General features: G+C 47.6%; 1 protein-coding gene across 1 annotated transcript; it reads left to right on the forward strand.

Annotated features, from left to right (window-relative positions):
- The first annotated feature begins 3,669 nt into the window (after positions 1-3,669).
- LOC146809117 (alpha-crystallin B chain-like) lies at positions 3,670-16,956 on the forward strand. The gene is made up of 3 exons (XM_085615918.1): positions 3,670-4,077; positions 14,741-14,863; positions 16,094-16,956. Exons 1-3 carry the CDS (start codon positions 3,883-3,885, stop codon positions 16,289-16,291), a joined length of 516 nt encoding a protein of 171 aa, XP_085472044.1. The 5' UTR covers positions 3,670-3,882; the 3' UTR covers positions 16,292-16,956.
- The last annotated feature ends 6,090 nt before the right edge of the window (positions 16,957-23,046 follow it).

The raw sequence follows: 23,046 nt of genomic DNA on the forward strand, positions 1-23,046 counted from the left end.
AAGAAAGGTACTACAGTATTACCCATATTCATGGATTAGTCTATATAGAAGAATGAATGCGACTTCTGAGTCGCTCAGAGGGAAGATTCCACTGCTGTAGGTGTGAGCTCAGGTAGTGGAAGGAGAGGCTCATTGAGAGGTATTCCCATATTTTGTAAAAATATTTGCTTTATAGGAATAGGAGAAAAAAGATATCAAACTTTATAATTAGTAAACAGGATTTTTGGGGAAGTGTTCTGTTCTTTTCAAACATTCACATGCTAGCAGGAGACTTTGGGAGAGAAAAAGCGGAGCAGGGTATACAAGGTAATTTTTATTGACCAAGATTTCCAAAATTCATCATTCCTGCAGGGAGTGTTATTTATGCAAAAAATAAATAGACAATATGCTCCTCTTAAGGCTCCTTGTGTCCTCTGACCATCATTGATGAACCTTTTAGAAAGATTGGTATGGATATAACTGGGTCACTTCATACTTCTAGTTAGGGATACAAATATGTTCTAGTGATAGTGAAGTACACAATAGAGTACCCTGAAGCAGTGCCCCAAAGGGAGATAAATAACACTCAAATGCCCACAGCGATAGTAGAGATTTTGTCCAGAGAAGGATTTCTGCAGGAGATACCCACCAATCACAGCAGTGCATTCATGTTTCAAATGATGGCACAGTATATGCTCAGTTGGGAGTCAAAAAATTAAATTGTGTACTGCAACGTACCACCCCCAAACCAATAGACTAATGGAGCGTGACAACCGTCCCTTAACAATAAAAAATGCTGGAAAAAAAGCAATTGGGACAAAATGCTCCCTCTCGCTCTTTTTATCATTAGGTGCCAAAAACAAAAACGTATGGACTTCTCTTTTGAACTTTTATTTGGTCATCAAATCTAAATGTTATTGGACATGACAAGAGAGGTGTGGGAGTTTCATCTCAACACTGTAAAATCCCTTCTAGAATATGTTAACCGTTCGAGAGGTTGCACTGGAAGGCTGCAAGAGTTAATAAAAGAGAATGAGCACAATAGAAACAAAAACAAGGTTATGGCAAAAGAATCAAACTGAGAGAGTTTCAGCCATGGTACCGGGTACTGCTCCTCCTTCCCTTCACTGAAAATAATATACTAAGTCAGTAGCAAGGCCCATATAAGATACTACAAAAAATAGGAGGAGTGACATACTAGCTGTAATTGTCTGAAAAAATGGATAGTCTTTTATAAATCTTAGCTGCTCAATCAAAAGAGAACAACAGTGAGATTAAAAAAAACATTTAAGAGAGAAATAAAGAAAACACCCGATTGAAGTAAAGAAAAGGAGTGTCTTTATTATATTGTTTTCCTTTTTGACACATACTTACCTAGATATGTTTGTGTTGTTCTTTTTCCGGAGAATCACCAGCTCGGAGGAAGGAAGAAAAGCTGCTTCTGCAAAGAGCAAACAACTTGGAATTAAATGAGGTCCCTATTAAGAACTCAGCGTACAAAGCCTTAACCTGGTAGTGGTATTGTCTAACCTCCAAAATAAAGACAGATTATATAAGGCGTCCAGAGTACAGAACTATTCATGTATGCACCGTCTCATCCTCCTTCCACTATCAACTGGAGGTTTTTGTTTTATCCTGGCCAGCAAATTTCACGTCCTGCTGTTCCCCTTGCTGACACTACTTATTTATTGGCCTGTGAAACTAGAAATTGCAGTATCTTGTGTGGGCCAAAGTGAATATGCCATTTGCTTTTATGCTCGACCTAATTCAAAAAGATCGCCCTTTCATTTTGAGATCCCATAAGGAGCCTTTTTCCCACAGCCATACCTGTGATCAGTCTGGAACCTTTTATGTTTTTGGCAACCAGGCCTATGCTTGGTTGGCAAAGGAATGGTCCAGATAGTTATCCTATGTATTCTGTGCCAGCCATAAGACAAACTCAGACCAACCATCCTCAGCGCAATAGGCTGCCCAGGTAAATCTCTGAGATTGCTCATTTTTCACCATCTTGTATCCTATATACAGAGTGGGGCTCTCTATGAGATCCATGAAGTTGCTGAAGTTACTTTCAATGGGAGAGTGCGAGCCAGTCACGGCTCGCATGACTCGCGGGGGGAATCTAAAAAAAAAAATAATAAAACTTACCTTAATAGCTCCCGCACCGCCTCCGCTCCTGGCTGGGTCCCGCGCCCGCGTTTTCCTGCTGCTTTCCTACCTCTGGCAGGAACAGGAAGCAGACATCCTCCCTCCCCTCAGCCGATCACAACGCTGGTGCAGACGGCGCCCAGCCGGGCACCTTTAGGGAGGCCATTTTCTCTATGTAGAGAAAATCCAGAGTGCGCATGTCTGGTTTGGTCGGCCCCAGAGGGCCGACCACACAGTCAGGGCCCGTAACAATGAGCAAGCCACTCCTCCCCGACCCGCACGACCACCCGCCCCCAACCAGGCATACCATACTGCTTTCTCGCAGCGCGAGAAGCAGAAACATAAAATGGTATTTTAAATACCATTTTATGTTTCTGCTTCTCACACTGCGAGAAAGCAGCGGGGCGACGCTCCTCCACCATAATGGAGGGGCCGCCCCTGACACTTACAAGTGGCAAACATGTACTCTTGAATAGTGAGTATCTGCACGTCTGGCAGTGGTGCAGTACTTTCAATGAGGAGTACCAGCACTTCTCTGTGGCAAACAAGTACTCTCGGATAGTGAGTACCTACACGGCTGGCAGTGGTGCAGTACTTTCAGTGGGGAGTACCAGCACTTCTCTGTGGCAAACAGGTACTCTCGGATAGTGAGTACCTACACGGCTGGCAGTGGTGCAGTACTTTCCTTTGGAGTGCACCAGCACGTCTGTGCGGCAAACAGGTACTCTCGGACAGTGAGTACCTGCACGTCTGACAGAAGTGCAGCACTTTCATTGCTAGAGTACAGGCACTTCTCTGTAGCAAACAGGTACTCTCGTCCCGCACGTCTACATTTCTCTTTCAGGCTCTGGATGTGCTACATTCATCGCCCTTTAACTATACCCCTCCCATAAGGCGCCTTTAACCCGAGGAATTCAGAGCGCTTCGTGGCCTTGTAGGGAGTATGAAGCGCTCTGGAACGTTCCAATATAATATAGCGTCCACAAGATTGAGGCAACAGTTTGTGTCTAATCTGACAAAGGGGGGGGGGGGGGGGTCCTGCGTCTATTCTGGTCCTTGTTTAATCTTGGGTTATTCTAAAGGGTCTGGAAGTTTCCGGCTTTCTTCTTCCCTTCTGTCGCTGCTTCTCTCTTTTTCCCTCTCTCGCTGCTTCTTTCTTTCTCTTCTCTCGCTGCTTCTCTCTCTTTCCCTTCTCTCGCTGCTTATCTCTCTTTCCCTTCACTCGCTGGTTCTTCCTCTTTCCCTTCTCTGCTGCTTCTCTCTCTTCCCTCTCTCGCTGCTTCTCTCTCTTTCCCTCTCTCGCTGCTTCTTCCTCTTTCCCTTCTCTCGCTGCTTCTCTCTTTCTCTTCTCTCGCTGCTTCTCTCTCGTTCCCTCGCTCGCTGCTTCTCTCTCTTTCCCTTCTCTCGGTTTTTCTTTCTCTTTCTCTTTCCCTAATCTCGCTGCTTCTCTCTCTTTCCCTTCTCTCGCAGCTTCTTTCCCTCTCTCGCTGTTTCTCTCGTCCCCCCGCCCCTGGTAGCCCTCCTGTCCCCGCCCACCTCTTCTCCCTGGTGACGGATTAGCCCGGGGCTCCACGCCTGGAATGATCTGCCCTCCTCTGGCATCGGTCCTCTTCTGTAAACTTCTGGCTTCTTCCAGGGCGCCGCGGCGCGGGTATATAAGGAAGAGCGGAGGCGCCTGGCGGACAAGGACTGCAGGCAGCGCTAGAGAAGCTCCCGCTCTGATACCGGAATACATCCGTGACCCTCGCACCAGACGCCATGGACATCACCATCAGCCACCCCTGGATGAGGCGCCCCTGGTTCCCGGGCCCTCTCTTCCCCAGCCGCCTCTTCGACCAGCGCTTCGGCGAGGGGCTTTTTGACACCGACCTCCTCCCCGGCTTTTCGGGCAGCGTCTTCCCCTATGCCCAGACCCCCAGCATCCCCCTCCCGCTGGAGACCGGCCTCTCCGAGGTAAGTGTCTTGTGGAGAATAAGAGCGCAAAGTACCGCAGAACCTGTCGCTGCGTAGAGGCAGGCAGCCGTGGCAAGGGCATTAACCCACCGAGATAGCTAATGAGAGTTTATACCCCGCACAGCTCTGCATCGGAGTATTCATTGTCTGGGGTATGCACATTGAACTGTGGCTGGATTGATTTGCCTGTTTGCGGGTTATTTATTCCCAGTCCGGTGCAACAAGTTAAGAGTTCTTCAGCAACTCACTGATCTCAAGAAATGTGTGCAGCTCACTGTGCTATCTGTGTGTACGGGATGCTATGCGGCCAAACACTTTAAGGAGCATCGTTTCTAGGCTCTTTGAAGCTGCAGTCATTGGGCGACGCTACGTTTAAATATTGGTAATAGAGGTTTACCGCAACATTTTTCTAACAGGGGTGGGTGGCTAATTAGTATAGTCCACCGTGTACTGCAGTGGGAAGACCAATCAAAAGGGTGTGAACATGCGCCCTTTACCATGTGCAGTTACGAGAAGGAGCCGCGTTAACCCGCTGAGCTACCACACTAACACTGGAAGCTGGTATCAGCGGTGACGGCGTGTTGTACTTTATTAGTGTTCGCAGACATTTTAGGGGCTTAAAGAATGGTTGCACTCCTTCTTATTGTATTATATTGTATCTGCATTTATATAGCGCTTACTACCCCTGACGAGGCGTCAAAGTGCTTTTTCGGCGAGTAGCACGCTACTGCGGAACGCATAAAGGATTAGTGTTGAGTTAGTACAGTGAAAGATGAAAGTAATTTGAGTGGTGGATATGTTATTCAGTTATTTGGATAGAGAAGGGTAGCGGAGGGATAGAAGAGGGAAAAGGTTTGCATTTATATAGCGCTTGTTACCTCTGATGGGGTGTTAAAGCGCTTTTTTCGGCGAGTCGCACACTACTCCGGAACCCATAAGGTTTAGTGGTGAATTAGTATAGGGAAATATGAAAGTAATTTGAGTGGTGGATATTAGACAGTTATTTGGAGGGAGAGGGATAGAAGAGGGAAAAGGTTTGCATTTAAATAGCGCTTGCTACCCCTGATGGGCTGTCGAAGTGTTTTTTTGGGCGAGTAGCACGCTACTCCGGAACCCATTAAAGGATTAGTGTTGAATTAGTATAGTGAAATATGAAAAGTATTTTGAGTGGCGCGAATATAAAGTAATCTCTGAACTGCGTATCCCAGAATACACCGTGACTCACTCAGTAAAGTATAAAGACCAGCGTCAACATAATTGTAATAATGCCCCCCGCACATGCATCAGTGTCCGGTAATGACCCTCTCACGAGTGACAGTACATAACCGTTCTGTGACCAAGATCACAAACAAAAAGACTTGGTAAGCCTGGGGTGGCACCTTCTGTGCTGGCACCTCCCTGCCCAAGACATCGACATAAACAAAATACCAATCACATTTTTCTGCGAGAGGCCTCTGGGCATAGACACTGGAGGTGCACGCGCAGGCTTCTGGGCACACTGGCATATACACTAGCACATGCGCAGGGATTTGAGCAAGACCGATGGGCACACTGGCATTGACAGTGCCGCACGCCCAGGGATCTTGGAAGAGTCTGGGTGCCTGCGTCTGCTCACGATGCTTGTGCTCACGTCGGCCAGGTGTGTTAATGCAGTAGGGTGCCCACTAGTCGAGCTTGTGGCCAGCGCAGCCTTTCATCCTTCTGAGGTGGATAAAATTGCTGCATTGGGGGTGCACACGCAGAATTAAAAATACTGCGGAGAACCCTCTAGAAGTGGCTGTGCTGGTGAGCCAGAACGAGGTTGCGGGGGCAGGCAGAAAGAGGGAGAGAAACAAAAAGGGACACGTGGGGGTGAAGAGAGTCCTGGAAAAACAATAGAGAGAATCTGCGTCCACCGCTAATCTCTCTATTCTGCGCTCAGCAAGATCAAAATACCACAAACAGATCTTCCATGAAAAAGCATCACACTTCAGAACCCTCCTCGACTCATCCAAAACAGACCCAAAAAACTATTTGACCTAATCAAAAATAAAAACTTCTCTCCCTCAACCTTCAAGCCTGACGATCCTCCAAAGAAAACAGCAGAATTCGCTATATTCTTTGATGAAAAAGTAAAATCACTGGTTGATCAGGTCATTCACCCAACCCCCCTAGAGGAGTGCAAAGCCTTAGTTACTTGGCAGAACATTGACGTCATCTCTGATGATGCCCTCCTCAAATGCATTCTTGAAACAAAACCCTCTAACCATTCTTTTGACCCCATCCCGAGTGACATCGCCATTGACTTCTACACCCACACTCTTTCCTATTGGACCAGTCTGGTTAACCTCTTTCTCAGCCAAGGCTCCCTTCCTGGTGCCCTTCAAACAGGACAGGGTACCCCACTTCTTAAAAAACCCTCCGCTGAGGCAAATGAGCTCAACAAATTCTGCCCCATCACCAAACTCCCTTTTCTTGCAAAAATCACAGAAAGATGTGTAGCGAAACAACTTTCTCTACATATTAAGGATAACAATCTTCTCGACGAATTCCAATCTGGTTTCATGCAAGACTGTAGCACTGAAACAGCCCTTCTGCAAGTGTTCGGCGATGCCCTTCATGTACTTGACTCGGGGGAGCCTTGTCTTCTGATTCTTCTATAACTTTCCGCAGCCTTTGACACTGTTAATCACAGTACTCTCCTAAACACTTTAAAACAGAGAATGGGCTTGGAAGGCACAGTGCTTAAATGGTTTGCTTTCATTCCTCTCGGACAGATCTCAAGTGATTAAAATAGCGAGCAGCCTTTCGTCTTCAATGGTGGTAGGTTAAGGCGTCCCTCAGGGATCTATACTCGCACCCACTTTGTTCAATTTGCATTTGGAACCATTGGGAAATCTAAGAATATCTGGGATAATTTACCACCTCTATGCTGATGACACCAAAATCTGCTTTAGGTGTCTTCCGCACACGACATCTCGTCCCTCAACACTACTCTCAACTCTATTCAAAACTGGACATTAGCTCATCAACTCATTCTGAATCCCTCCAAAACAGAATTCCTCCTCCTCTCTACATCACTCTCTCCTCTTCCTGTTCAATCTTGGATGGATCAGCTGACTTTACTGAACAACAAACCTATGATTGGCGACAGCACCAAATCCCTTGGGGTCATACTTGACAAAAGGCTCAATCTTCACTCCCACATCAGTTCCATTGCAAAGAATGCATGTTACCACATCAATTCCATTGCAAAGAATGCACGTTACCACATCAATTCCATTGCAAAGAATGCATGTTACCACATCAGTTCCATTACAAAGAATGCACGTTACCACATCAGTTCCATTGCAAAGATTGCACGTTACCACATCAGTTCCATTGCAAAGAATGCATGTTACCACATCAATTCCATTGCAAAGAATGCACGTTACCACATCAATTCCATTGCAAAGAATGCACGTTACCACATCAATTCCATTGTAAAGAATGCATGTTACCACATCAATTCCATTGCAAAGAATGCACGTTACCACATCAGTTCCATTGCAAAGAATGCACGTTACCACATCAGTTCCATTGCAAAGAATGCATGTTACCACATCAATTCCATTGCAAAGAATGCACGTTACCACATCAGTTCCATTGCAAAGAATGCACGTTACCACATCAATTCCATTGCAAAGAATGCACGTTACCACATCAGTTCCATTGCAAAGAATGCACGTTACCACATCGGTTCCATTGCAAAGAATGCACGTTACCACATCAGTTCCATTGCAAAGATTGCACGTTACCACATCAGTTCCATTGCAAAGAATGCACGTTACCACATCAATTCCATTGCAAAGAATGCATGTTACCACATCAGTTCCATTGCAAAGAATGCACGTTACCACATCAGTTCCATTGCAAAGAATGCACGTTACCACATCAGTTCCATTGCAAAGAATGCACGTTACCACATCAATTCCATTGCAAAGAATGCACGTTACCACATCAGTTCCATTGCAAAGAATGCATGTTACCACATCAGTTCCATTGCAAAGAATGCGCGTTACCACATCAGTTCCATTGCAAAGATTGCACGTTACCACATCAGTTCCATTGCAAAGAATGCACGTTACCACATCAGTTCCATTGCAAAGATTGCACGTTACCACATCAGTTCCATTGCAAAGAATGCACGTTACCACATCAGTTCCATTGCAAAGATTGCACGTTACCACATCAGTTCCATTGCAAAGATTGCACGTTACCACATCAGTTCCATTGCAAAGAATGCATGTTACCACATCAGTTCCATTGCAAAGAATGCACGTTACCACATCAGTTCCATTGCAAAGATTGCACGTTACCACATCAGTTCCATTGCAAAGAATGCACGTTACCACATCAGTTCCATTGCAAAGATTGCACGTTACCACATTGGTTCCATTGCAAAGAATGCACGTTACCACATCAGTTCCATTGCAAAGATTGCACGTTACCACATCAGTTCCATTGCAAAGAATGCACGTTACCACATCAATTCCATTGCAAAGAATGCATGTTACCACATCAGTTCCATTGCAAAGAATGCACGTTACCACATCAGTTCCATTGCAAAGAATGCACGTTACCACATCAGTTCCATTGCAAAGAATGCACGTTACCACATCAATTCCATTGCAAAGAATGCACGTTACCACATCAGTTCCATTGCAAAGAATGCACGTTACCACATCAGTTCCATTGCAAAGAATGCGCGTTACCACATCAGTTCCATTGCAAAGATTGCACGTTACCACATCAGTTCCATTGCAAAGAATGCACGTTACCACATCAGTTCCATTGCAAAGATTGCACGTTACCACATCAGTTCCATTGCAAAGAATGCATGTTACCACATCAGTTCCATTGCAAAGATTGCACGTTACCACATCAGTTCCATTGCAAAGAATGCATGTTACCACATCAGTTCCATTGCAAAGAATGCACGTTACCACATCAGTTCCATTGCAAAGATTGCACGTTACCACATCAGTTCCATTGCAAAGAATGCACGTTACCACATCAGTTCCATTGCAAAGATTGCACGTTACCACATCAGTTCCATTGCAAAGAATGCACGATACCACATCAGTTCCATTGCAAAGAATGCACGTTACCACATCAATTCCATTGCAAAGAATGCACGTTACCACATCAATTCCATTGCAAAGAATGCACGTTACCACATCAATTCCATTGCAAAGAATGCAAGTTACCACATCAATTCCATTGCAAAGAATGCACGTTACCACATCAATTCCATTGCAAAGAATGCATGTTACCACATCAATTCCATTGCAAAGAATGCACGTTACCAACTGCGCCTTCTCGGGAGGATTCGTCTCTTCTTTCCGGGGCAAGACCTTAAAACCTTGGCCCAATCTCTGGTTCTCTCCAGATTGGACTACTGCAATTCTCTGCTTGCTGGCCTCCCCAAATCCCACCTTTCCCCTCTCAAATCCGTACTCCATTCAGCGGCTCGTTTTGTATTTGGGGCCAAAAGAAGTGACCACATCACACCCATACTGTTTTCTCTTCAATGGCTTCCCATCGAAGCAAGATCAATCTACAAGACTGCCTGTATCACCCACAAAGCCTTGCACACTTCCTCCCCTCGATACCTGGCAAATAAACATAAAATCTCTGGGGGCTCTAGACCTTCACGCAATGTGGAAAAGTTACTGCTTGAGCCCTTCAACCTTCATAAGAGAAAGATCGATGGCTCAATCCATCTCAGGCAAATGCGGTTAGAATCGGGAACTCGCTTCCTCCACTACTCCGTATCACCACCTCTACCCAGACTTCATAACTGACCTCAAATCTCTCCTCTTCCAAAGACACTTCCAGAACTAATACATCCCTTTTCATGTCCCTCAAGGAAGTTGTTACAATGTTGTGTAATGCTGTGCCTTTACGATCCTAATCCTAATGTGTTTTTGAGTTTTGTGTGACTGCCACCTATTGTTTTATTTTACTTTTTCACCTATCTTGTTTGTATCTGTAACGTGCAAGTGTGTAAATTTCCTCATGTAACGTCCTTGGGTCTATTGTGAAGCGCTCTGACACCTTTGGGTAAAGTCCACACTATTTAAAATTGCATTAAAAAAATAAATATCACGTTTGTTGGCGTGGCACCGAGCCCTGGGTGTGTCCTTTCAGTCAGCGGGTGTGGGCCATGTTTACAAGCATGTGGATGTGTTGCCAACCGTCTGCATTTATTTATTTTTGCAGTGTTATATAACGGTATGGTATTGGAGCGCTTGATATTAGCTTTGAAATCAAGGAGAGGGGGCTCTTGAAACCGAAGGGATAGAGCACCCAGAAACTGTCAAGTTAAAAGAAATGTTCCCTTTGGATGGGATCTAAATTCAACAAATCGCACTCCAACCACACTTATACTCCACACGTCACGTACTGAGTAATGATTAAGGCACTTATAAGTCGACTACTTATTTTAGTCAAATAATTAATGTTTTACTTACTAAAAAGATTTTTTGTACAAATTCATATGATACACAAGATTCAAAAAGAGAGAGCACAAATATTCATGGGTATTTAAAACAGTAATCTAAAAATGCAACTAAAAAGGAGAATATATAGAGACACTACACTATGTCTTCAACATGTTAATTCGACTATACATATATACAGGATATTAGCACCAGTTACATTACAAGGAAACACTCTTTTTTGGGTAGGTGCAGGGAGATGAAGTGATTTGCCCATAATCACCGGATGTGGCCGAGGCTCAAGTTGAATCCGGTTCCCCATTTCCAAAGTTTGTAGCTCTGTTCCTTACGCCACATCCTCCCCTCTTCTTTTATAAGGCAGCCGTCTCCGCGTGGTTTATCTAGCACTGTCAGCTAGTTGTGGTTTCTCATCATATTTACAGCCCACACTCACCTGTTATGTTCCTGTACGCAGCACATACAGTTTTGTCCTGTCTAACAGAGAATATGCGGCTCGCACTCACATGTATACTCCTTCCCTACAGGATATGCTTCTGCACATTAACGTACTCCTTTCCGACAGAGAACCCTCAGCTCGCACTCCCGCGCGTGCTTCTTTCCCACAGGGTGTTCTCACTTCACGCTCATGCGTGGTCTCCTTTCTTACATATGTTCTCAGCTCACATGCGTGCGTTTTCATGCAGTGCGCTCACACTGTTCCCTTTCCTACATAATAGAGTGAACCTCGGCATACACGTGTTCTCCTCTACCACGGTGTATTCTTACTTCGTAACCCTTGCCACAGGGTACTCTCGGCTCACGCGGGTTCCCATTTCCCTCTAGGGTACTCTTAGCTGTTATTCTCGGCCAGTGGCGGTGCGTCCATTGGGGCGCAGGGGCGGAGCCCCACTTAACGCACGCGGTGTGCTTGGAAAATCCAGCAATGAATATTTATTTATTGAACTCTACTGTAGTAGCGGCCGCCGGCCGGGAGTCGGGACATGAAGGGGGTGGGCCGGGGGGCAAGCACTAGAGGTTGAGTGACAGTCTGTTGTGTTCAGTTGCAACTTGTTTCAGTTTCACCCTACACTGACAGCGGCTCGCTATTTATTTGCGCATGCTCGAGTTTGGATCTCGACAAGCACGAGCATGCGCATTCGCCGCACTGTCTGCCAGCCAGCTAGGCACTTCTATGTACTGAGAGGGAGGGGGCCGAGGGGCCGAGGGTTGCCTCATGCAGCAGCCCCGTCTCTCGGTATGGGCGAGCACTATCCGTGCTCTTTAGCCAATCCAGGGCAGGCGCTGCTAATGCAGCGTCTCTGGATTGGCTGAGAGCCAGACAGTCTCAGACCCCGCGCGGCAGCCTACAAAGAAACTGACTGCATTGGGTGCCGCGCAACTATGGCCAATCACTGATCACTATGTCTGAACACAGTGACAGTGATTGGCCATGAGGTGCGCAGCGCACTCTCTGCAGTCCGTCGCGTGATCGCGTGTCGCGTCATCAAGCACGGTGCCACTGTCTCTGCATAGATACACACGACACACCTCGTGGCATGTGTCCCGGACCCGTCGTCGTGTGGTGGTGTGACTGAGACTCGTGTCGACTCGTGTCGACTCGTCTCAGTAGTCTCGTGTCGTCTCTAGGAAGCGTCAGCGTGGGTGCAACACAGTGATCGAGGGCTCAGCAAGGTCAGATTAAGAGTTCCAGAATTTGCTTTTGCCTGTCTGTCTTGATAATATAAATATATATGCCCCGTAGTGCGCCCCAGATTTTGTAGCCGGCTGCCGTTATGCATGCTGTTGTGTTGTATCGTGTATCTTGGTTCACCGTCACGTGCTTCTTTAATCCGGACCGAGACGCCCCCATATAGCCCGCATCCGTCTAGCTCCAGCTCGACCTCGGCCCTAGCCTACACACGTCACTGAGAGACACGTTTGTTCGAACTGCTCTGCTGCCAGATGTCTCAGCCTTCTTGTAATCTGATGTATAGTTCTTCAAACTGAGGCCTTAGCCTGTAATATTCTGTGTACTAGGGAATAGATGTGCAGTCAAATGTCTGAGTCTGCAAGATATAAGCTATCTGTGGGATAGGTTTACTCTCAGAGTTGTGAGACTGAAATTTGTATGTAAACTGAGAGATCGATCTGCTGTATAAGTTTGAGAGAGCTCTCTCTAACCTAAGAAATTTGCTCTGCTGTCAGAGGTATGCACCTGTACAATCCGTATAACCTGGTTGGCAGCTTTGCTCAGATACCTAAGCCTGTAGGTTTTCTGACACTTTATGACAAGTTCAATTTCGTAAGAGCCCATGCTGTAGTTATTGTAGTTTACACTTTGAGACAATACCAGCTTTCTATTTTCAATAATTTAAGTAAATTGTCCACCGTGGTGGCAATTTCCATGATCAGTCCACGATGTTGCATCTACTTGTTTTGGTCTCCTTGTCTATGGTGACACTCACAGCCCTACAGTGGATAACACAACACAGCCTTGTTGTTAACTACCTATGTGCACTTCTATATGTGTAGATTTCTGTGTTTATCACTATATATTTCTTCCCATTCTAGGTACCCTAGATTCAGTAGATTGTATATAGACCCTTCACTAATGTATATCATTTTAGTTGATAAAGGATTTCTTGATTGTGCACAACTTCAGCATAAATACTCTTTTTGGTCTGTAAGCAAGAGTACCAGCCTTACCTCATTTCATGGGAACTTAAGCAGCACACATTGCTGACCAGGAAGGCCAGGGTACAGACTATTTTTATGGCGAGAGTGCTGAACATGTAAGCAGATGTTAGAAAAATGTAAACAGAACCACGGCAAGCAAAGATAGACGGTTTCATTTTTATTTTTACATATTTCCCATCCGAGTTAATCATTAGTTTACGCAGAAAAGGCTTCTGTAACAGGTTTTGGGTTAACGTACTATCTGTTTTAATGTTTGGTGCTTTTCTCCTATTCGTTGATGCTTACAGATAAAATGAGCACCACCAAGTGGGGTGATAGCAAAATGTGTGAGCCTGAGGCAAATGTGTGCTTTATTAAAACATCTGGTGTCATTAGTCAAACAGTGCTTTATCCATAAAACGAAGTAAGTGAAGTGGCCAGTAGAAGCGACATGTTTCACTTGCTGGTATTTTGTTCCTACTGCTATGGTCTTAGCACTAGAAGTCGAGGGTAAAAAATATTTTAAGAGCTTCTGGTATACTGACTATGACTTGGACAATGCTTCTTTCGCTTGGATACTAGTATATGCCAGGTTCGTTTGTTGTCACTTACTATCTTTAGAACTGAAGCAGAATGTAAATAGATGCTGAACAACTGGAGACAGGACTGCACAGTCATGGAGTTTCCTTCCTAAGAGCTGTCATATCACCGGTGTCTGGTGGTTCTGCTGTTGTTTGCAGTTGTCTTTTAATCATTGATAGGTCGATTAGTGTTATTGCTGTGGCCAACGTTCTTGTCGAAGCATTTGGCTGGTGTTCTGGTTTCTTGCCTTCCCATTTCCTGGCATGATGTGAGTACATTAACTCTCCATCAGCACAAAACATTTTTGCTCCCTCTGTCTCTTTGTCATGTTCTTCATTATGTTGAGTCTCAAGATGTGCCTGTGTATGTCTGTAAGTGTGGGTTATGGTATGTATGTCTGTATGTGCGACTGTGTGTGTGTATTTGTGCTTTATTGTACGTGATTCTTTTTTTTGTTTTTACAATGTGCTTAATGCATGTGTGGATGGTCTATGAATGTTCCTAATTTTGTCTGAAAATGTAATGAAGAAACAGGATGGGGAACTCATTTTCTGGGGATGACTCTCTTTGTTAAGTGGGGAAACTGAGATTATAATGTTAATGCATTTTAGTTTCAGCAGGACTTCACCTAAGAACATACCCTCTGCAGTGGGCTCTATGTGTGTTTGCAGCTCTAGTCTCTGTGCTTCTCAAATTTGCTTGAAAATGCACCCTTTACCCACTTTTTTTTCAAAATTTTCTCGGGGGGAAAAACCCCCCCGAACCCCCTCTAAGGTGGTCGAGCTCGCTCGCTGCGCTCGCTCGCCACGGTGCACTCCGACAGAACGTTTACGCCTCACCACTTTCAAATGTCACCATCCGCCACTGTTCTCGGCTCACGCCCGCACGTGCTTCCTTTTCTTACAGATGCTTTTGAGTCACACGTCTTTGTTCTTCTTCCACAGGTGAAGCTGGACAAGGACAAGTTCTCGGTGCACCTGGACGTGAAACACTTCTCGCCAGAGGAGATCAGCGTGAAAGTGATCGGAGACTGCGTGGAGGTGCACGCCAAGCACGAGGAGAGACAGGTGAGGCGCACTGTAGAGGTCATGGGTCAGTCAGGTGGTGGGACCCCGGGGGTACACCAGCATATGTACTCACAATGCAGTCTTGGGTTCCCAGTAACCTGCAGGAGAAGCCTTCAGCTGATCATGCCTCCCCCCCCAGCATGGAGGGGTGCCCATACCATACAAAGGGGTACGATACAAAGGGGTGCATCCCTCCCCTTGAGAGGGGGTGGACTCGGAGCCAAGGGTAGCATGGGCTTGGATTTTCTTTTTCCCACCCTCACCGCCTGCTATCGGATTTAGGGGCATATCAGCAACAACCGGCGATAATTATCGCTAAGCGCACTTAGCGCTAGGATAATTATCACCGGCTAGCGAGGATTTTTATCGCTGAGATAGCGTGCTATTAGCAACGCTTATCTCAAAAGCGATAAAAATCCTAGCGCTAACTGCCTAACGTGAGATTATCGCTGGAAACCCAGCAATAATCTCACAAAATGTGGCGTTGGCTTGTTGATAGGGACTCACAAACTTAGCCATGATATCCACCTTCCATAGGGTATCATGGCTAAGTCAGACCTGAAGCAGGCGTGAGGAAAGTAGCGATAACAGGGGTTATCACTACTTTTCTTGCCGCTATGCTTCATAGCGTGGGGCTTGATGATAGGAGAAATGTCGCTTAGCGACATTTCTCCTGTCATGTCAGGTCAGGAACGCCCACTTTGCATCTCATTAGAGATGCAAAGATGGGCGTTAAGAATTTGTGCGCTAATGCAAGGTTTCACGTGTTAGCGTGACCTTGCTAATTAGGCGATTAAATCATCGCCGCTTTTCGGCCGAAAACGGACGCAAAAGCGGCGATAATTTTCTATCGCCGCCTTGTAAATATGCCCCCAAGTTTTCTCCTGTTAGTGAGGGGTTGGTCTTTACTAGTGATGACAAGCGTAGGCCCCATATGACGATATTTTATCCTGACTTCCAGGCACTGGGCATTGCTTCCAATCTGGGCCCGCCCTCCCCTGCCCAAGTCTAGCTTTGACAGCGCTCTTGGGTGAGGCGGGGTGGGCGCTCTCGTGCACTGGGGAACCAAGATGGCTGATTCTGGTCTTCCCTCTCATCTCCCCTGGGGAAGGAGGGATGGGCCTCAATACATTTTTAGAGAGACTGCACTTCTGGTGGGCGGTGGGAAGTTGGGGACGTGCCATGAGAGCGATGCTGGTGCTCACCCTCTTCTCCCTGCCTCCCCTGCAGGACGAGCACGGCTACATCTCGAGAGAGTTCCACCGCCGCTACACCATCCCCAAGGTGGTGAACCCCGCGGCCATCACCAGCGCGCTCTCGCCCGACGGCATCCTGTCCGTCGAGGCGCCCACGGCGGAGGCCAAGCAGCCCGAAGAGCGGACCATCCCCATCGTGTGCCAGGACAAGCCCGCTGTGGCCGGGAAGTGATACCGAGAGGAGCTCCGGCGCCATGCCTGGCCTGTGCCCCCTTCGGCAGATGCTAAGCTGACCTTTGACCTTGGTTACCAGGCTGAGAGACCACCTTCGTGGCGGACTGCCCACAAAACAATCATGGACATTTCTCTATAGACTATTGCTTGTGAATGGCTGGCCAGGCTTGGCGAAGTTTGTGACTGACCCTTTCGAGGCTCCACTGGCCTTTAGTGCCAGCAGCCCGGGGTGAACCTTCCCACTGCCCCACAGGTCATTCAGCCTGTCCCTAGTACAGCATCCGCACTTGTTTTGTGCCGTTCTCCCCCGACCCTCCACTTTGGCACACTGGCTTCAATGCGCCCCCCCCCCGCCATAGATGTGCCACCTCAGAGCGCCAGGAGCAGGTGTGTTCAGACCCACTGGGATGAGTGCTGAGATCAGGGGCCGCCCCACGCCCGTGGGGCCTAGAAACTGATTAACACTGGCCTCTGAGAATAGGCAATCAGGGGACAGTGCACACACTTCACAGGACCCCGGGAAAATGCTGCCTGTGTGCCCGGCCTGCTTCTATGCGCTATTTCCGCTCAATTTTGTGTGTTTTTGTTTCTATTCTCTGTTTTGTAACAAGTAAAACGGTGCTGTGAACAATAAAGAAATAAAGTGGGGCCTGATTTGAAAAACGGGATTGGGCTTGTGTCTTCGGCCGCTCGATGGACTTCCACAGGACCAGGTATAATCTTAGGCCACAAGGTTGGAGTAAGGGGCGGGCTGTTCGGGATGTCTTTTTCTGGGGAGGGAGTTGACCGAACATCGATTTTTCCTCTCTGGATCTGCACAGGCCGGGCCGCAGGACATAGCTGAGGCTGGACTGGCTGCTCCAGCCGTAGACTTTAGGCCACGACCCCCCAAAAACCGTGGCCCCTCCTGCTTCGAAAGGTTCTGATCCCTCACTCCCTCCCGGGCGAGGTGGGTGCATTCATTTACTCTGGAGCCTGGTGTGACACGCACCGCCACAGCAAACACAAGAGGCGCTTTTCACCTGTCAGAGCAGCTTTTCAAGGGAAGTTGGATTTAGATCGGATTTTTACTGACAGTTTCAGTTGTTTTCATGTTGTACTTGAGACTCCTGTACCTGCGTTCAGCATTAGGATATACGCTTATGGCACATTTGCTAAGCAGAGGGCTGTGTTCTGTTCCTCGTGATTGTTGTAGCTCATGGAACAATCATCTTATGGTATATATAACCTGGAATAACAAAGCAAGACCTTTACCATCTCACCCTAGGGGGGCTTCAAGCAAAGGGGTCTCCTTCAGGCATGTTCTTGCTTTGCAAGGAACCTAAGGAGACGAGAACCTTTAGTTCAACATCACACCCCAGGCCCTGTAACAGAAAGGCCTTTCCTAGGTCCACAGCCCATTCTGTCTCTGTGAGGGACCCTAGGCAGGGAGGGCCTTTCTTTCATCATCACACCAGGCTGAGGAGCCCTAGGCAGAGGGGACCCTTCTTTCATCATCACCCCAGGCTGAGGCCCTAGGCAGAGGGGACCTTTCATCATCACACCCCAGGCTGAGGAACCCTAGGCAGGTAGGGCCTTTCTTTCATCATCACAACCCAGGCTGTGAGGAGCCCTAGGAAGAGGAGACCTTTCTTTCATCATCACCCCCGGCTGTGAGGAGCCCTAGGCAGAGGAGACCTTTCATCATCACACCCCAGGCTGAGGAACCCTAGGCAGAGGGGACCTTTCTTTCATCATCACACCCCAGGCTGAGGAGCCCTAGGCAGAGGGGACCCTTCTTTCATCATCACCCCAGGCTGAGGCCCTAGGCAGAGGGGACCTTTCATCATCACACCCCAGGCTGAGGAACCCTAGGCAGGTAGGGCCTTTCTTTCATCATCACAACCCAGGCTGTGAGGAGCCCTAGGAAGAGGAGACCTTTCTTTCATCATCACCCCCGGCTGTGAGGAGCCCTAGGCAGAGGAGACCTTTCATCATCACACCCAGGGTGAGGAACCCTAGGCAGAGGGGACCTTTCTTTCATCATCACACCCCAGGCTGAGGAGCCCTAGGCAGAGGGGACCCTTCTTTCATCATCACCCCAGGCTGAGGCCCTAGGCAGAGGGGACCCTTCTTTCATCATCACCCCAGGCTGAGGAACCCTAGGCAGAGGGGACCTTTCATCATCACACCCCAGGCTATGAGGAACCCTAGGCAGAGGGGACCTTTCTTTCATCATCACACCCCAGGCTGAGGAGCCCTAGGCAGAGGGGACATTTCTTTCATCATCACAACCCAGGCTGTGAGGAGCCCTAGGAAGAGGAGACCTTTCTTTCATCATCACACCCCAGGCTGAGGAACCCTAGGCAGAGGGGACCTTCCATCATCACACCCCAGGCTATGAGGAACCCTACTTAAACAAAGGGATCCACCCGCATGTATAGTAGATCAAGAGACTCCCGTTCATACCATGTGTGTCCCACGGTCGTGGAGAATACACATCAGTTGTTAAAATACCCCTCACACACCAAAAGGGCCCTTGGTGTCATGCTTCATCATAGGGGTCTTCCCGCCCCTCTACGGGACGGGGCGTGCTACGACCAACGTATACGTGGGAGCACTGTTCTTGGTGAGACTACTATGTGTAGTGCAAGGGTGTGCAAGGAAGGGTCAGGAGTGAGTGGAGAGTGATTTTAAAAAAATACCTGGCTCACTGGACTAGGAAAAATTTTTTTATTCTGCCATCTAAGCTGGTATTAGTAAAAAGGTGGGGGTGGAGGGTGTATGCCTCAATGAGCTTGACCTCCTGGTGTCGACATGTTTCGAAGCTTCCCCAAGCTTCTTCGTCAGGACCTAAGAAGATCCCTTCCAACGACGCACTGTGATGTGGTGAAAAATAGTGGGTGAAAAAATCAAATAGGAGGTAAATAGCCTCCAAGAGTTGGTAACGCCCCAATGGGTCTTACATACTCCTTGTAACTTGCTGCAAAGAGAACAATTTCCTCATGAGCTCATTTACCGAGTGGTTGGAGTGCCAAATAGGCTACGCCTCCTAGGATCAGTGTCCCGCTCAAATAACCACCCCGGTCGGCTCCGTCGATCAATGAGGAACCCTAGGCAGAGGGGACCTTTCTTTCATCATCACACCCCAGGCTGAGGAGCCCTAGGCAGAGGGGACCCTTCTTTCATCATCACCCCAGGCTGAGGAGCCCTAGGCAGAGGGGACCCTTCTTTCATCATCACCCCAGGCTGAGGAGCCCTAGGCAGAGGGGACCTTTATTTCATCATCACACCCCAGGCCGAGGAGCCCTAGGCTGAGGAGACCTTTCTTTCATCATCACAACCCAGGCTGAGGAGCCCTAGGCAGGGAGGACCCTTCTTTCATCATCACCCCAGGCTGAGGCCCTAGGCCGAGGGGACCTTTCTTTCATCATCACCCCAGGCTGTGAGGAGCCCTAGGCAGAGGAGACCTTTCATCATCACACCACAGGCTGAGGACCCCTAGGCAGAGGAGACCTTTCTTTCATCTTCACACCCCAGGCAGAGAGGACCTTTCTTTCATCATCACATCACAGACCCTGTAACAGAAAGGCCTTCCCTAGGTCCTTGCTCAGTCAGCCTCAGTTAGGAACCCTAGGCAGAGAGGACCTTCCAGCCCGGCCCCATGCTCTCTACCAGTTAGAAGGGCCTGAGGGCCGCCCTTACATATTGCCTTAATAATGTACCCTAGGTGGAAATGGCCTCCAGAACTACCTCCCACCCATCCTCTGTAGCTCAGAAAAGACCCTTCTATCAACCACCTTCACATTTGTATGATGGCCTAGGCACCACCTCTACTTTGTAGCTTAGGTCCATCTGCCTATATAATGCCTTTATGAGAGCCATTTCCATACATCCTCGTTCCGAAAGCTCTGGAGCAGAAGAACACCCCCCCCCTCAGTCTGCAAGGACCTTCGGAGGACCACCCTCGAATTCTTTGTAAGGTATCCCATGGAAGCGAGGATTATCCATACAGCCTCATGTCTCTTGCTGTGTTTCAGAAGGTCCTGCCAAGGACCACTGTCCAATGCACATCTACGAGGCACCTTGGGTAGACGGGCCCTTCCATGCAAACTCACAGCCCAGGCTTCTATGCCCCACCTTCACGGTCTATCCAGTAACTGTACTGTATGCAGAGCACAGGCAGCCTTGAAGCACAGAGCCCATCTTGGATATTTAAGGGACATCCCACAAAGGGGAGACCATCTTTTCCATGCTTCTTACGACTTATTATTCAGAGTAGGGTCCCAGTTTCACCTGAGCGCGCTTCTAAAAGATTCTTTAAAACCACGTTTTCAAAAAACGAATACCAACACAAATGCTTTGCCCCACTCCGACAATGGCTTTCAACATTCCAGTCTTCTAATATATCCGTATAGCCTGCTGCCGAGGGCTATACCAGTTGTTAAAGGCACTGAACCTGAGCTTTAGGCCCGACCCACGGAGCACTCCGTTAAGGCAGAGGAGCGTCGCTCCACTGCTCTCTCAACAGTGTAAACACGGAAAATAAAAAAACACAGGTTATCATTATTTTATTTTTCCTTGCTGAGTCAATTCAAGGGCGGGGCAGGGCCATCCTGATGGACAGCAGCAGGGAGTGGGGTGGAGTGGGGGGCTCTGCTGTAAGTGTGCATGTCGGATTGGCTGGCCCTCTTAGGAGAGCCAAACTTACATGCGCACTTAGATCTCTCCACCCAAGGTGTGCTGCACAGCCGGGTGGAGACCAAGCACAGGCTTCCAGGCCCCAACTGAGCGTCACCATGGTCTGCTCAGGCCAATCAGAATGCTGGTCTCGTACTGGTAAATATTATTACCAGAATGAGAGCAGCATCTGGATTGGCTTAGGGGACTGTGAGCTTTGCATGGACTCCCGGGAGTTGAGAGGAAAGGTGCAGAAGAGTTCTGAGGCAGAGGCCGGCAGATAAGTGGTATTTTTCTTTTTTTGTATTTTTCTCTCTCCGCGCTGCCCCATGTGCTGCCCCACCACTTTTGTTGCACAGCGTCCGCCGCAGTCACTGAGGGTAAAATGTTCTAAATTAACAAACATTGACAAAGCCAATTTTTGTGCACCAATGCAACATCTATTGCTTTGTCGGTGTTTTTCTTGTAGCCATGCACAGCAGCCCACCAGCAATCAACTTTTTTTTGTCTTCAACCATGCCACACAGCTGTACGACCTGCCTTAAAAAAAACCTTGAAAAGCCAAATAGTAGAACTCAGTCTAGGAGTAACCACTAATCGTGGGTACAGTTTTCCCATGCCAGGGTAATGTAATGGTAACAACTACCTTTCAGACAGACTCCAGTCCAGGAGAAGGCATAGAGGGGGTTCCTCAAAGTCTTTCTGAAAGAAGTTCTGGCCACACACAACGGGGCCAGGGGAAAACAAGCATCAGCAAAGCCAATAGGTTGCGGCTTTGGGAGCTATAAGCTTTGCCAATGCTCTTAAGAGATGCTATAGAGATTTTTTGTTTTAAGGGTAATAATCGGTGGCAGCACATTATTCCTACCCCATACAAAGCTGTTGACATACATTTTGTGTTATTTGGGGAGCGGTGTAAAGAGTAGTGCTCAAAGCTGATGTGGCTTCTTGGCACTAGTTAGAAGGAATCTGTAAGGGCTCTGGAGCGAGGAACCATAAGGGATATAAGTCACAAACGAAAATTAAAGATTTCAATACATCACAATAATTAAGGGCATTCCATAAAGCCTGCATTATGCTAAGATGAATACCTTGGCCTACCATCTGCCCTCTAACTCATAGAAAAATGTACACATAAGTTCTCATAAAATTGCATGTACTTACATAAAGGGTGGCAGCTTGACCATATCTGCCTCAGTGAGCCATTGAAGACAGCAAGGAGCCCTTTCCGAAGTATCACAGGTACAGACTCACGCAGAGAAGACTGCGTAGCGCTACAGCATAGATGTAAAGTGTCTCAGATACAGATGCATGTTATAGCTGTATGTATGCACGTCTGGATCTCACAGGACCCTTCCTCAAATGTAACTGCTGGCAGAGAAGCAGGGTGTAACAATAATAGGCCCTTAACATGCAAACAGTTGCAAGCATTTTGTTATTGCAAAGTTTTTGCACACTTTAGAAACAAGATACGCGTTATGGAACATTGGAAGACAAGGCTGGTATAGTGCTGCAATAAGAAGCGTAGTGACGAAAACCACTCCCTCGCCCTCGAAAACAAGACATCACAAGTCGCAGAGCCAGCAGCCAGACGGTGGCATGTTTTTATGATAGAGACATAAGCTCCCAGGAGAACCTGCGGGAAGAAGCACTGGGCCAAGCCTGAAGAGCTCCAAAACTTTCCTTCCAACCCTCCCAGTTTTCCCGGACCTTCTCTCGCGCAATAAATAAACTCCACGCTGTTCTTGGAGCATAAAAGGCCATTTATTAGGACAGGTTGTAAAACAGTAAACCTTAACCAAAACATCAATTTAACTCAACAATCCCCAAACCCAAACATTTCATTCACCTCGTCCATTCTCCCCTCACTGTTGCTGTTCACTTCCCATTCCACTCTGCCTCTTCCAACTCTCCATTCACCGCCTCCTTATCTTTCAACATCCTCTCCTGGATCTCCCGCCGACACACTCTTGCATCCCACACCCCCATCATTCAACTGTCTCTCCCCCCCTCCCCAGAGGGGTGGGTGTGCCCGTCTGAGACTCCCCACCCCTCCAAATACTGCAATAACCCAACCTGAACAACCCGTCCTAA

The sequence above is a fragment of the Triturus cristatus genome, chromosome 7 (assembly GCF_964204655.1).
Source record: "Triturus cristatus chromosome 7, aTriCri1.1, whole genome shotgun sequence".
Taxonomy (NCBI): Eukaryota; Metazoa; Chordata; class Amphibia; order Caudata; family Salamandridae; genus Triturus; species Triturus cristatus.

What these genes read in the sequence shown, in the direction of transcription:
- LOC146809117 (XM_085615918.1), top strand. Translation starts at nt 3,883, where the DNA reads ATGGACATCACCATCAGCCACCCCTGGATGAGGCGCCCCTGGTTCCCG. An exon ending in TGGAGACCGGCCTCTCCGAG is followed by an intron (nt 4,078 to 14,740) that starts GTAAGTGTCTTG and finishes CTTCTTCCACAG; the next exon opens with GTGAAGCTGGACAAGGACAA. An exon ending in CCAAGCACGAGGAGAGACAG is followed by an intron (nt 14,864 to 16,093) that starts GTGAGGCGCACT and finishes CCTCCCCTGCAG; the next exon opens with GACGAGCACGGCTACATCTC.